The 14,230-nt window shown below is 55.1% G+C and overlaps 1 protein-coding gene across 3 annotated transcripts in view; it reads left to right on the top strand.

Annotated features, from left to right (window-relative positions):
• PRDM15 (PR/SET domain 15) overlaps positions 1-7,032 on the top strand; it is a 42,176-nt gene extending 35,144 nt beyond the window's left edge. For 2 of the 3 annotated variants that reach the window (XM_024120443.3, XM_028492679.2), the window contains 3 exons: positions 3,144-3,224; positions 4,829-5,038; positions 5,862-7,032. In XM_024120443.3, the coding sequence (XP_023976211.1) occupies positions 3,144-3,224; positions 4,829-5,038; positions 5,862-6,332 (762 nt within the window). In that variant the 3' untranslated portion in view covers positions 6,333-7,032. Of the gene's footprint in view, positions 1-3,143; positions 3,225-4,828; positions 5,539-5,861 lie in introns of all 3 variants that reach the window. The other variant, XR_003680831.2, reaches the window with a different exon arrangement.
• The last annotated feature ends 7,198 nt before the right edge of the window (positions 7,033-14,230 follow it).

The following is a 14,230-nucleotide window of genomic DNA, read 5'->3' as shown; positions in this document are numbered from 1 at the left end:
ACCTTTCACGGTTGAGACGTGGTTAAGACACAGGAGAAAGCCTTTAACGGTAGAAGGTGCCATCCTTCCTCCGCTGAATTAGAGGAGGTTCTTAGATTCAAAATGGCCAGGCGCCCGGCCGTGGCATGTCCTCCGGGGGTTAGCGTGCCCATCCCTCCAGTGTTTGATAAATGACTACTTGGACCCCTCAACGTCCAGCAGGAGGAACGTGATTAAGTTAGTGGTCGTCGAGCGACGTGCCAGAATGTAGCGTGTTTGCAGAGAACTCTGAGTGAAAGTGTGGGCGTCTGTTGTAAGACAGCCGTGCACACCGCGCGCGCACTGCATGTGTATACACGGTACGTCGTTCACGTTGTGTGCGTTTATGGGATACTCACCTATGTAATATAAATGGGGTGGGCGAGACAGGCAAGGACGGAAACACTACACAGTGGTCTTCTCCTGGCGTTGAAGTTTTGGTTATTTCCTACCTTGTTCTCCATTTTAAAGAATTTCCTCTAGTGAACGTGGGTTACTCTCGCAATTAGAAAAGCACGCTCCGCCTCATTTGGATGGTAGGTGCGTCTTCTTCTTGCGTTACCTTGCCCCCGAGCTCTTGCCGCTCGGCACGAGGAGCCGGGGCTCCACCAGCTTCGCTCTCCTTACTCCTGGCCTTTCTCACCCAGTGGCCAGCTAGCGTTTCCACCTCGAAGAACAAAGTTGGGAGCAGGAACCCGAAGTGTCAGCGTCCGCCCGCTGCCCAGTGTCGGCAGACAGCGCCCTCCGGGTCTCGGGGCCCAGGGCCGGCGCCGCAGGCTCCCCCGGGGGCTCGTGACGTGTGGGAGTGATTTCTTGGTTACGTGTGGGTGTTCGTAGCTACACGTGCTAGCAGCGTGCACGGCAGCGTTTGCAGACGGGTTGTGTGATGCACGCTGCTGGGTGCGGGAGGCCTCGCGGGTGCGGAACAGCCCGGCAGACGCTTTCGTCTGGTTGACGGTCACTTCCTAGCCTGCCCCTCTGTGGGGCCGCCTCTTTGCACCTCCTCCTCTCATGCCCACCATGCCGGCGGCACAGCGCCCTGGAGGGGGCTCCAGCAGACGGAGGGCTCCTCTGTCGGGGCTCTGTTCTCAGTCCCTTTTGTCTCTGAAGCCTTCAGCCTCTTCCCCCGTTGATCCTCTGATGTTTCTCTGTCGTTTCCTTCTGTGTTGCTCAAACAGATACAGTTAAGTGCCTGCGGGGATGAGCGCCGGCGACCGGCCGGACAGGGTGCGCCCCGTCCTCCTGGACCGACCGTCTAGGGCGGGAGCCAGGGGGAGGGGTAGGACGCAGACAAGTCAGACAGAGAGGAGTAGATGGAGTGAGGCCGGGGGAGGGCTCTGCTGCCGTGTGGGTGCCACCCTGGGGCCCGGCTGTGCAGGGGTGCTGGGCACAGACTCGGGGGCAGGGGTCCCGTGGCGGCCGGCTAAGGTGTTCAGGTGTTAAGCGTAAACTGCTTTCACATATTTGAGACCTTTCAGAATTGATGCGATTTTATTACTTCAAGGTATGGTGTTTCCCTCTGCTTTTTTTTTTTTTTTTTTTTTTTTTTTTGCGGTACGCGGGCCTCTCACTGCCGCGGCCTCTCCCGCTGCGGAGCACAGGCTCCGGACGCGCAGGCTCAGCGGCCACGGCTCACGGGCCCAGCCGCCACGCGGCACGTGGGATCCTCCCGGACCGGGGCGCGAACCCGCGTCCCCTGCATCGGCAGGCGGACTCCCAACCACTGCGCCACCGGGGAAGCCCTCCCTCTGCTTTGAGTGAATGTTACATTCAAAAAAATTCAAACACACAAACTACTTTGCATGCGTGGTCTTCTCTCCGAATAAGAGCAAAGCCAGCAAACGCTTCTGTGGTTGTTCGTCGTGGCCTCAGCTTCCAGACCGTGTGACTAGGACACTGGTGATGTCGTCGTTGGTGATGGTGGAGGTGACGGTGGTGGTGACGGTGATGGGGTAGCGGCAGTGGTGGAGGTGGTGGTGACTGACGGTGACAGCGATGGAGGTGGTGACGGTGGGGGTGGCAGAGGACGGTTGGTGGCATATCTGGCTGCTGTGACTCAGCTTTGCAGCATCGCGTCACACTTGGGTCCTCGGCGTCACGTCAGCATTCATGTTGAAACACACGTGACCGCGACCACCTTGCTGGCCGTCCTTTCCGAGGAGGCCCAGCGCTGGTCTTGGAACCTCAGTCCGGAAAGGCAGCTCCCCATCATTCTTCTTAACTGAGCCCCACCGGCTGTGGATAGCCTGTAATTTTGTTCTTACCTTTTTTTTGAGCAAACGTGTAAAGATGCTTGCAGAGCCATTTGGCTGAAGAGCCCGTGCAGATAGACTTTCCTGGTTTCCCTGGTCTCGTACAGTCTTTCCACAGCACCTCCCTTCTTCAGCAACTCCCCGTGATCACACGTCCCTCCCAGGGATTCCGTTCTCTCTCCGCTCAGGGTCCGTCCCCCACCTGTGATTTGTTCACTTAAGAGATCGCAGTCACGGTACAGCCGGCGCCAGCGGGTGTGTGGACCAGGCTCAGGGATGACCGGGTGGGCCACGGGCGTGGGTCGTGGCGTAAGGGTCTGCGTGCTGCGGGCCGGCCGGCGCGGCTCACAGGCGCACTTCATCAGAAAGGACCCGTGAGACAACCCGGACTTCTCTGCTTTTCAGGTAGAAAAGTCAGGTGTTTACAGTGTAAATGTGTCATTTTTGATGGTTCCTTGTAGGACAGGTTTCCTGTATCTTATGCCGCTCCGCGCTCGGTTTGAAAGAACAAGACTGAGTGAGAACGCACTGCGCGTTATGCGCTGTGCCCGTTAGTGTTTTCACTAAACGAAAAGGGAAGGAATAGTCTCCACCCTCGAGCGGTGGACGGTGCGGTGACACGTGGACAGGGGCGAGGTGACAGCCCCGTGTGTGAGAGCACAGCAGAAACCTGAAGAGAGGGGACCCGGGAGGAGGGAAGGAGAGCCCGGACGGGACAGTGGAGTCCAGGTCTTCAGGTCCCGAGCAGGGCCCGTGAGGGCGTGGGCGCCTTTGGGGGTGGCGGCCTGTCCGCGCGTGTCTGGGTCCCGCCTGACCTGAGCCTGGGCCTCCGGGCGTGGTGTCCCGGGCTCACCGCCCTGTGGTCACTCCTAGGTCCTGGCCGTGAGGATCGACGACCTGGACCACCTCCCCGAGACCACCACCATCGACGCCTCCTCCATCGGTATCGTCCAGGTGAGCCCTGCGCACGCGGGGCCCGGGACGTCTCGCCCGAGGGGCCCCGGCAGGTGTCCTGAGCAGCCTTTGGGGAAAAACCCCACGTTTCACGCTCGTTTGCCTCTGTTTTATTGGTCGGTCGTCACCCCAGCAGCCTTTCAGTTTCTGTAAAACCTTCTAGAATTTCAGTTTTCTGAATCCTGACATATCTCCTTTTGGAGAATAGATGGTTTCTTAAGCCACAGTTCCCCAGAGAAAACAGTCAATAGAGAGCGTGTGTACACGTGTGTGCGTGTGTGTACAGAGAGAATTAGATTTATTTTAAGGAGTTGGCGCCCACGAGTGTGGAGCTGGCAAGTCCAGAACTTTCAGGGCGGGCCGGAGGCTGGCGGCCCAGGAGGAGTTGATGCCGTGCCCGAGGTCCATCTGGAGACAGAGTTCCCTCTTCCTCTGGGAGCTTCAGTCTTTCCTCGCGAGGCCTTCGCCCGGCGGGACGAGGCCCACCCGCGTCGCGGAGGGCGCTCTGCGTGACTCGGCACCCACCGAGTTCACTGTCAGTCACGTCTGAAGAATACCTTCAGGGCAGCCTCTAGACTGGCGCTCAGCCACCCGGCCGGGCGCCCGAGCCCAGCCACGTTGACACGTAACCGTCACAGGTGCTGTCCGGAAAAGCTTATTAGCATTATTAGATTATTAGGAGCAAAACAACTTTCAACGTATTAGGTGAACTTACTTTTAAAGGGAACGTTTAGTCAATACCTTTATAGAAAAAGCTTCTCTTATTTTAAAGGAAACGTGTCATGCTCTCGGTTACTTTAAAGTCACGTCTATACCTCTGTGTCTTGCAACGGGGCTTTGGGCGCGGTGGTCAGCGGCCGGCTTGTACTGAGCCGCCGTGCCCCACGCCTCAGCAGCCCCGGAGGGCCAGGACCACGCCCACCCCTGACCAGGGCAACCCCTCAGTGGCCGTGTCCTGGCAGGCCTCCTCGGGGTCTGTCTGCCGCCGGGTGGGAGCAGGTCTCATGGATGGCGCCGAGGACCAGGAGGGGTGGTGGGTGACCAGGGTGGAGAGCCTTGCTGGCCACCACGGCTCAGCGGCCTCCGTGATGCTGGGCCAGCCCAGCTGTAGGTCGGAAAACAGGCCACACTTAGCAGCTCGAGAAGACGTGTGCCGGGCCCCCGCCTGGGGTCGCCATTACCGCTGGGCCCTATTTGCTGTCCCCAGAGAAGGTGACCGTACAGTTCTTGGGGTCAGCCTCAGTTTGATCCAAGATTATGTCTGCAGTGAATTTGTTTCAGCCAGGGGATGAGAGTCCTGACGTGAAAGCATTTTTCAGTCTCAGACTGAGCTCACCAGGGCTGAAAGAGTGGCTCAAAAAATCTGTTTTTAGAGATGTTTCTATTTCAGCACACAATGTGGCTTTTGAAAATATGACTTGTATCTAAAATCCTTCACTTGAAGGAAAAGCAACTGAAACCAACAGGAACTTGCCCCCGTCCTTAGACGTGCAAGATAGCAGACAAGCGTGGTCACCTGGTGTCCAGGAACAGGCCAGGATGTGCTGGCCGCCTCGGGGACACGGCCCGTTGACCCGCCGTTGTCGCGCCTTCTCTTCCTGCAGCCTGAGCTGAGTCTGGAGCAGGAGGACCTGGCGGAAGGGAAGCACGTGAAAGCCGCCAGGAGGACTCACAAGAGGAAGCAGAAGCCAGAGGAGGAGGCCGGGGCCCCGGGGCCCGAGGAGGCCGCCTTCAGCGAGTTCTCGGAGAAGGAGGCCGCGTTCTCGGGCGGCGGCGGGGACGAGACCAACTCTGCCGTGCAGAGCATCCAGCAGGTCGCCGCTCCCTGTGCTGAGCTGGGGGCCCCGGGTCGGGGGGGCTTGGACTCTGGCCGTGGTCAGCACGTGCCCCGTTGCCCCGTGAGCGTTTCCCAGCTGAGACCCAGAAGTGACAGCCATCCTCCCTGGTTGGGAACGGGGCTGTGTCTAGTTTGGGGAGGTTCTCAATGGCCTGGGCGTGCCGGCCAGTCAGGGAGGGCCCGACCCTGCCCGCCAGGGCGTGTGGCCGTCCAGTCTGCTGCTTTTACGCAAAGCTTCCCCGCTGGGGTTTCGAGGCCCCCAGCTCCCGGGCGGCATGTGTCGGACGCCACACCTCCCTTGACTGACCCCGGTCCTCCTGGTTGCAGACGTTCCTGTGTTTCCTCCGTGTCTGTGGGGTAGAGCGTGGCTTTCTTCTGCATTTATTAGCTCTCGCACTGCACATCGGTTCACCGCCCTCGTGACCTTTACGGTTGGGATGTCCGTTACCATCGCCACTTCACAGAAGTTAAGAGACGGTGAAGAATGCGCTCTGTTTCTCTCATTACTTTTTTCTGCTTTTTTTCCTAGCTACTGAAATCCTTTGTTTTTCAGTTCCAGCTGATGGCCTCGATGATTGTGTCTGTATCTTGTTTCTCTTTTTCACTAGAATTCTTTTTCCAGGAAAACGAGCTTGGTTTAATGTCTCACCAGCAGGTGTTTTAACTCCTTCCTTTGGGCCAGGAGTGTGATGACTCCGGCGTCACGGGATGGCCTCCGTGACGAAGTACAGCGCGGGAAGCTGCTCTTGTTCTCCGTTCTGCAGGAACTAACGGTCCCGTGTTGTGCGTGCCTCTTCCAGGTGGTCGTGACGCTGGGTGACCCCAATGTGACCACCCCGTCGAGCTCCGTCGGCCTGACCAACATCACCGTGACCCCCATCACCACCTCGGCCGGGACTCAGTTTACCAACCTCCAGCCGGTGGCCGTCGGGCACCTGACCACCCCGGAGCGCCAGCTGCAGCTGGACAACTCCATCCTGACCGTGACCTTTGACACCGTCAGCGGCTCTGCCATGCTGCACAACCGCCAGAACGACCTCCAGATCCACCCCCAGCCGGAAGCCTCGAATCCGCAGTCGGTGGCCCACTTCATCAACCTGACCACCCTGGTCAACTCCATCACGCCCCTGGGGAGCCAGCTCGGCGAGCAGCACCCGCTCACCTGGCGGGCGGTGCCCCAGACAGACGTGCTGCCGGCCCCGGCCCCCGCCCCGCAGGCCGCCCAGCCCCCGGTGCCGGCCGAGCAGCAGCCGCAGATGTACAGCTACTGAGTCACCTTGCGGGGACCCCGGGGCCAGAGAGCCACAGACAGGTGGTCTGTTTTGGTTTCTAGTTGAGATTTGTTTGCTGGATACCAAACAAAAAACCAAACACCGTGCGTTGCGGTGTCAGTGAGGTTGACTTAGCTTTTGCGGCGTTATCTCCAAATTCCCCCACGGCCGTCACAGTCTGTCCGCTGAACTCAGAAGTGACCCCGAGCTGGTCCCCCTGAGGCCCCGTGCTCTGCCCGGCAAGGCCGGGCCCCCAGGCTTCCCTCCCAGAACGCGGACGGGCACAGGGTCGGGGAAAAGGAAACCCAGAGAGGAGCCGCAGGGCAAGACCCGTATGTCGTCAGGGATGTTAAGTGGCTTGTTTCACCTTTCCCTTCGGGGCTCCGCTACTGTGTGAAAAATGCGGCCGGTTTTCTCCTGGCTCCTGGACTGTTTTGCTAGTGAGCAGAGAGGAGTTCAAGTAACGTTTACTCTCTTCGAAATCTGAGTTGAGTCAAATTCGTTCTGCACCTTTGGGCTGAAACCATGTGGGAAGATGCCCTGTGGGAGCGGACGCCCCTCCTCTGGCCTTCACGAGTTCCTCTCGGGCAAGGGGCCACGTGAGGTCGCCGACCAAGGCACCTTAGTGATAGAATTCGTGAATCCATTTTCAGTATGGCTCTCTCCTTGTTTTTTTTTTTTAAACTGTATCTCCAGCATACCCTGCGTGATCGAACTGCGGAAGGCCACGTCGACGCCCCTCCTCTGGCCTTCACGAGTTCCTCTCGGGCAAGGGGCCACGTGAGGTCGCCGACCAAGGCACCTTAGTGATAGAATTCGTGAATCCATTTTCAGTATGGCTCTCTCCTTGTTTTTTTTTTTTAAACTGTATCTCCAGCATACCCTGCGTGATCGAGACTGCGGAGGCCACGTCGTTCTCTATTTTCCTTTAACACCCGGAAGTCGTTTGCACTGTGGGGCTGTGGGTCCACGTCCAGCTCTACGCGGCTGCCCCGATGCAGGGGCCGTGAGCCTCATGCTGGCCCTTCCGGAGGGTCCTTGGAGTTGTCTCAGGATTCTCTGCCATCCAAATATATTTATTATGGCTGAGGCGCAGCCAGAATCCCCTGCACTAGAGAACAGGGGAGAAATCCATGTCTTTTTTTCTGTTTAAACTTTAATTCCAAAGGTTGGTGTGTTTCAAGACCAGTTTTCTGTAAAAATGGTGAATGAGCTTGGCTCTTTACCCGAGAAAGGTATAGGTTTTTTTCTGAAATACGAAGACAGTGCTATTTCCTGCCAAGTGGTATGAGAGCAGAAAGGCTATTAGCTGACCCGTAGAAGCGTCGGTGCCCCTACTGAACGAATGAACGAATGTGCTGAGCGACCGCAGCCCTGCTCCCCCGGGGGACGCGCGTTCACACGTGTGCGCCCGCTTCCGAAGTGGCAGGTGAGGCTCAGGACCACCGAGGTGGCAGCCGGCAGCCAGCCCTCCCTGCCCAGCCAGGGAGACAAAGAGGCGGGCAAAGGAGCTTGATTTCCACCCTCCTGATGCTTTAACGCTGTCCAGGATGAAATGATACGCTTGCCTTACTTTGTCCTGATCAGTATTCGTCCCCGATCCTGCATTGTTTGGGAGACCATCAGTAGTGGATAAATGAGGCAGAATAACCTTATGCTGCTAGCGAGGCTGCGGACAAGCTGTTACGCAAAATGCAACGCTCTCAGCGCTTCGCTTCATTCTCGCGAGACTTTGAGGAGGGGGCTAGGCCTTGATCTGTGCAATACATGCTTTCGCGGACGAAGTTCGTCACCCACGCAGCACGTGAAAGGGGCTTCAGGATTCACCCTCCGCGCCCAGCTCACCGGTAACCCCCGACTCGCACCTCTGCCTGGAATTGGTAGCGGGGGATTGTTTGACTTTTAATTTATGATAATTATTTTTATGTTATTTATGTATATAATTAACTGCTTTATACATAACAGTTTCATCAAATGAACTTGGGCTGGGGGTGACATACTTTCTAAGTATTGTCTCTGTTCTCCAAATGTAAGGGGTCCAGGCATCCGTGGAATCATCAGAAGCGCCCAGGTTCCTAAGGCATTTTCTTAAAAACCGCTGGCCGTTGCCTTTTGCGTTTGCAGAATATAAGGGGTGAATGTGACCAAGGAAAAAATCCAAACGTGATTGACCACCCGCTAGCATTTATCTTCTCTTCCTCTCCCCTATGAAACAAAGGCCTTTAAATCACAGTTTTATTTTTTTAAGAGAAGTTGTTTTTATGCTTAGAGTAAGAACGCATCAAATGTCTTTAAAGAACCTGGTTTAGGTTGTGTGGCCCCAGCGTACTTCCCGCCGTTTATTTAACTACGCAGATGCTTAATCATACTTCCTGTTACAATAAGTGAGAACTCTAAATAAAAATCAAATTGACTCCTGAGTTCTCTGTAGAAATATTTGGTCCGATAGGGTCACTGTCTGAGGCAAAGTAGGTTCGTGTTGTCTTAAAACAGTTGCTATGAATTTGCATACGAGAAACTGGGAAGCAAACAATAAAAAATAAAAAGTACTACTCAGCCAAAAGAGTTATCAGCTGTAGGCTGTTCTGCATCTCTATCGCTGTTTCCTGATGGAAAAGATTTACTTTTTTTTAACTGACCCCAGCGCACAGCTGTATCCATAGGAGGAAATTAGGTGGAGCCGTTGTGACCGCTGAGCTCTGTGAATCCCTCGGGCTTATTCTAAACGAATAAACAGAAGATGCTTGGTTTTGGCCGGCGAATTGGCGAGGTTGTGTCGTTCTGTGCCGCCCGACGGTGTGAGCCTTGCAGAGCAGGCCCCCGGGATTGCGTGTCCCTGAGGCAGGGAGGGGACGGGGGCCCCGGGAGGGGACGGGGGCCCCGGGTGGGACGTGTTCCTTGTGCCGGGTGCCGCTCCACTGTGACCGACAGGGACCCGCCTTGGAGGATTCGGGGCCCGGGAGGCAGATGCACGGACCTCACAGTCACCGCGGCCAGAGCTCGAGGCTCCCAGCTCAGGGCCGTGTCAGTGACTTTCCCGTTGGATTTTGAAAGGCATCAAGGCTGAGAGGCCGCGTGTATTTCGTGTCCCATTAGTTTGTATAACGACAAATAAAAGTTGCCACGAGCTGTGTTTTTCCATTGCTGGCCCTCTGCTCAGACCGCCCGTTCCAAGTAGTGGACACACTTGGCATATTTTTGAGGAAGGTTGTAATTCCCGTGTAGTTCAGACCCTGTGAAATGTTTGGATTATTTTAAATTACCCAAACATTGAAAATAAGCAAGATACTGAGATATCAGAAGCTTTCACAAGGGTTGGTTGGTTTGCTTAAAAGCAACAAAGCAAGTGGCTGTAGCATTTTTTGTAAAGCTTAGATGGAGAGAATGGACACAGACAAAGATGAGCAGCCAGAGAGAGGGGAGAAGTTAGTAAGCAAGCGTTTCTTAGGGCACGTGGTCTGGAACAGTCCCTTATTTTATTGATCAAATCATGATATGTTCCGGGTTGTTAGGAAGAGTCATCTTAAAGTTATGAAACACCTGGAGTGTCATCCGATCTTCTAAGGATTTGAATTGTGAGAACCTTGTTTTAGGTACTTCAGTTGTATCTTAGAGAACAGCTGGTAGCAGCTAATTCTTCTGCCAGTGAATAGGATCCACCCCCTCAATGTCCAGCAAATTGTGAGCATGTTCTTGTATGTGCAACAAATTCCAAAAGAAAGGGGGAGACCGCTGGGCCACTGGCTGCTTCCTCTTGTGGGTGTTTGCATCTGGCTCGAGCGCCTCCACGTCAGGAGGTCCTAGTCCTGGAATGACAGCCAACGATCTGACCTGCGTGTGCTGCAGGCGGCAGAATTACCTGGGTGACCCACACAACGAGCTGGCTGGGACCCCCCCCTCCCCCCCGAGCCCTGGTACCCATGGACCTGAGGCTTCTCCTCCCTGAGCCGGGACCTGTGGCTCCCCGGGGCCCTACAGTCCCAGGAGCAGGCCGCTGGCATGCAGACGACACTTGAGGGCAGGCACCCCACATCCAGACTGCCTTGGCACCAACCTCCTGCTCTCCCTCGCTGACCGGCCTGTCTGCCCACATTTGCTCCATAAGGAGGGAGACGGACCCCCCTCTCCATGGGAAGGCGTCCCTTCCGTGGGACACAGACCCACCCTGAGTCTCTGCAGAGAGCCCGGCCCAGCGTACTTCCCGGGAAGAGCGGGGATGCCGGACCCGCGACGTGGTGCCCGCTGTTTACTGTCTGTTCCACTTGGGCCTTTCACCTCCTCCTGGGGGCAGAGCATCACCCCCTCGCGTGACCATCTCGAGCCTGCCCTCAACCCCGGGAATTCTCTCTTCCTGGTTTTAGCCACAAAACAGGGTAGCAAGGTCACAAAGGAAAGAGAAGGCGCGGCCGCGGTGTTGCGGGAAATGCTCTAGGAATCCGAAAGCTGCCCTGTCGCAGTCTCCAGAGTGATCCGGGGCTGGGCAGGAGGGCGCTGCGGTCAGGAGCGGACGCCGTTTCGTTGGTGCGTTGCCGTGCTCTGTTCTGGGAAAGCACACGGACTCATCACCTGGATGTCGCCAAGGACCACCAAGCTCGCACGTCTGACCCCGGAGTTCATGACCCGCGGCCCCAAACCTGGCGCTCCCCGGCTGTCCTCACTCACGGCCCACGGCCCTGCCCTCCACCTACTCGCACGGGTGGGAGCCCAGAGCCACCCCACGCTTACAGCCCCTGTGCCTTTGGGCCTGTCCGGGTGCCATCAGGCCGTGACCACCCACCCTGCACCTTGCCAGCTGACAGCCCCTAGGGGCCGTTCGGCCCCGCTCGGCCCCAGGAGTCTGTCCTCCACACGGTGGCCTCGTTGGCCCTTGTAAAGGCGCCATTCTATGTGTCACCCACGCACCAAGGTCGGCGTCCTCCAACGGATCCTAAGTGCTCCCGGGACACGCCGATCCTTTCTGCGGCCTCGAGCCTGCAGGGGCTGCCCCGCCTCCCTCCCCGCCATCCTCTCCATCCTCTCCCAGGGCCTCCGCACGCCCAGCGCCCCGACGCTCCGCTTGGTTAATGCTGCTTGGCCCTCGGATCGCGGCTCAAGCGTCACTTCCTCAGAGAAGCCTCTTGGAATCCCCCGGAAGCCCTCACTTCCCACTCTGATAGCACGCAAGCGCCAGTTGGCAATTACACGGACTGTTGACTCATTCTATGAATGTGTTCCTCTCTGTGCCTCCCTGCTGTTCAGTAAGTTCCGGAAGGGCGGGGACCGTGCTTCTTGTCATCGTTTCATCGTTTCCCCTGAGCCCCCACCCCCGACAGTAAGCCGGACCCACAGAGATGAATAGGCAAGTGTTTTTCCCGAGGGTGGCCACCGAAGCTTGGAAGCTCTGCCCCCCAAAAGCCCAACTTTGTTATATCCAGTTGGAATATTATCACCTGAAATTTCTGCCTTCCTGAGGCTCTTGGAAATCCTAAAATCTCCAATGACTCGATTTTATGGATAAGATTATTAATTACTTCTTCAACTTTGTTCGTTAAGTTTTGATTTTTGCCCCTTGTTAGCAAATAGTAAAACGTAATCAAGCTTTTGATTCTTCACGCTTAATGATTAATGGCAGGTGACCACTTAGCAGAAAATGCTTCTTTCTTTACAACAAGTGCTCTTCGTTATGTTAAATGATCACATGATGGAAATGGCGGTAAAGAACGCAATCACATAGGTTTCACGTCCAGCGTTGTAGTACATTCTTGCAGGCCCTGAGGTACATGTCAGCGTGCACCCTGTGGTTTTCAAAAATCGTATTCCCTGGGCTGCCCCATGCACGCCAATCATCCCCTACATCACCTTCTAGCGTCCTTGCTGTAACAGTCTATCGGAGACACGTGATGAATGGAATAGAACGATGGAAGTTTTTTGGGGGGGCAGTATGATTGCTTTACAATGTTGCGTGAGTTTCTGCTGTACGGCGAAGTGAATCAGCTCTATGTACACATATATCCCCTCCCTCTTGGACCTCCCTCCCATCCCCCGCCGTCCCGCTGGAAATTTCTAATAAATGCTATAGTGAAAAAAATACCCATGCCTCGTGTTGTTAGTATCTCAGTATCCTGAGCAAAGATCTCTTCACTGCGGTTGGCTATCTTTTTGGTAGGTTGGACATTGATTTTTCGAGTTCTTTAGAAACGGAGCTGAAGCGCCTGTCCCTAGATTTTCAGTTTGGATACATCTCGTAAGCATCAGCAAAAACATAACTGAAAGGAGTTGTATTTCAACACCCTGCATGTCAGTTTCGGATAAGAAGAGTGACAGCCCGAACTCCTGCTTGCTCGGGGCTCCACCAACGTCAGCTCAGCCAGTCCCTCCAGGGGCCCCCCTGAGATGGCTGTCGTCTCATTGTGACATGACGCGGGGCTTCTCAAGCAAAGGGTAGACTTCACTGCCAGTGAAATATCGTTAGAAAACGTTGTCTTAATGGATCTGTAATGTCATGTGTGTGGAATTGGGTTTCTTCGCTTATTTTTAGAACCGTGTCCGTACTTCTGGAGACATTGTGAATTTTTGCCTGAATGGCCAAACAGTTCCTCTTTAGGAAAGAAGACGCCCGTGTAGCTGGCCCACACCAAGCCGACATTCTTAGGCTTCTGACTAAGAGCGTATCCCACGGGGATTCATCAGAATGTTCCCCAAATAACCAGCATCTGAATGTGACACCAAATAGTACAGAGATTTCTTTTTTAAAAACAGAGGCCTATTTTTTTTCCTTTTAATTTTTTACAAAATTGAAGTCGAGTTGATTTACAATGTTGTGTTTAATTTCGGCTGCACAGCAAAGCGGCCCAGTTATACCTGTATATATTCTTTTTCATATTCTTTTCCATTATGGTTTCTCACAGGACATAGTTCCCTGTGCTCTGCAGTAGGACCTTGTTGTTCATCCATTCTATATATAATAGTTGGCATCTGCTGACCCCAAACTCCCAGTCCTTCCCTCCTCCACCCCTCCTCCCCCTTGGCAACCACAAATCTGTTCTCTATGTCTGTGATTCTGTTGCTGTTTCGTAGATATGTTCACTTGTGTCATATTTTAGATGGCACATGTAAGTGATGTCATATGGTATTTGTCTTTCTCTTTCTGACTTAACGTCACTTGGTATGATCACCTCTAGGTCCATCCGTGTTGCGGCAAATGGCATTATTTCGTTTCTTTTTATGGCTGAGTCGTATCCCATTGCATATATGTACCACATCTTTATCCATTCCTCTGTCCATGGACAATCAGGTTGCTTCCATGTCTTGGCTATTGTGAATAGTGCTGCTATGAACATTGGGGTGCATGCCTCTTTTCAAATTATAGTTTTGTCCAGATATCTGCCCAGGAGTGGGATTGCTGGATCATATGGCAACTCTATTTTCAGCTTCTTGAGGAACCTCCATACTGGTTTTTTTCCTCTTTTTAATGGCAAATGCAACAAAACATTATGACTTTACTGGCTCCCATCCGACTGTTTTTCAGCCGTGGTTCAGCTTTCCCGCTCTGGCTGTAATTACCCTCACCCCACCCCACATCTGCCTTCAAGGGGGTCAAAGCCTAAACAGTCTAACCGACTAGTCACCAGCCGCAGTCGGACTTCTGACTCTCCAGGGCTTACCGTCGCCTCTAGCTTGCTGTGCAAATCTACTACCACGACTGCCATCAAAACTCCTACTGGGAACCAGCCCATCCCGGGCTCATCCCCGCGGCCCCGCTGACCCGCGCTCACCCCGGCGGCCCCGCTGACCCGCGCTCGCCCCCGCGGCCCCGGTGACCCGCGCTCGCCCCCGCGGCCCCGCTGACCCGCGCTCGCCCCCGCGGCCCCGGTGACCCGCGCTCGCCCCCGTGGCCCAGCTGTCCCGCGCTCGCCCCC

Source organism: Physeter macrocephalus, chromosome 8 (assembly GCF_002837175.3).
Source record: "Physeter macrocephalus isolate SW-GA chromosome 8, ASM283717v5, whole genome shotgun sequence".
Lineage (NCBI taxonomy): Eukaryota > Metazoa > Chordata > Mammalia > Artiodactyla > Physeteridae > Physeter > Physeter macrocephalus.
The sequence above is the reverse complement of the archived record's forward strand: the minus strand, read 5'-3'. Positions and strand labels throughout refer to the sequence as shown.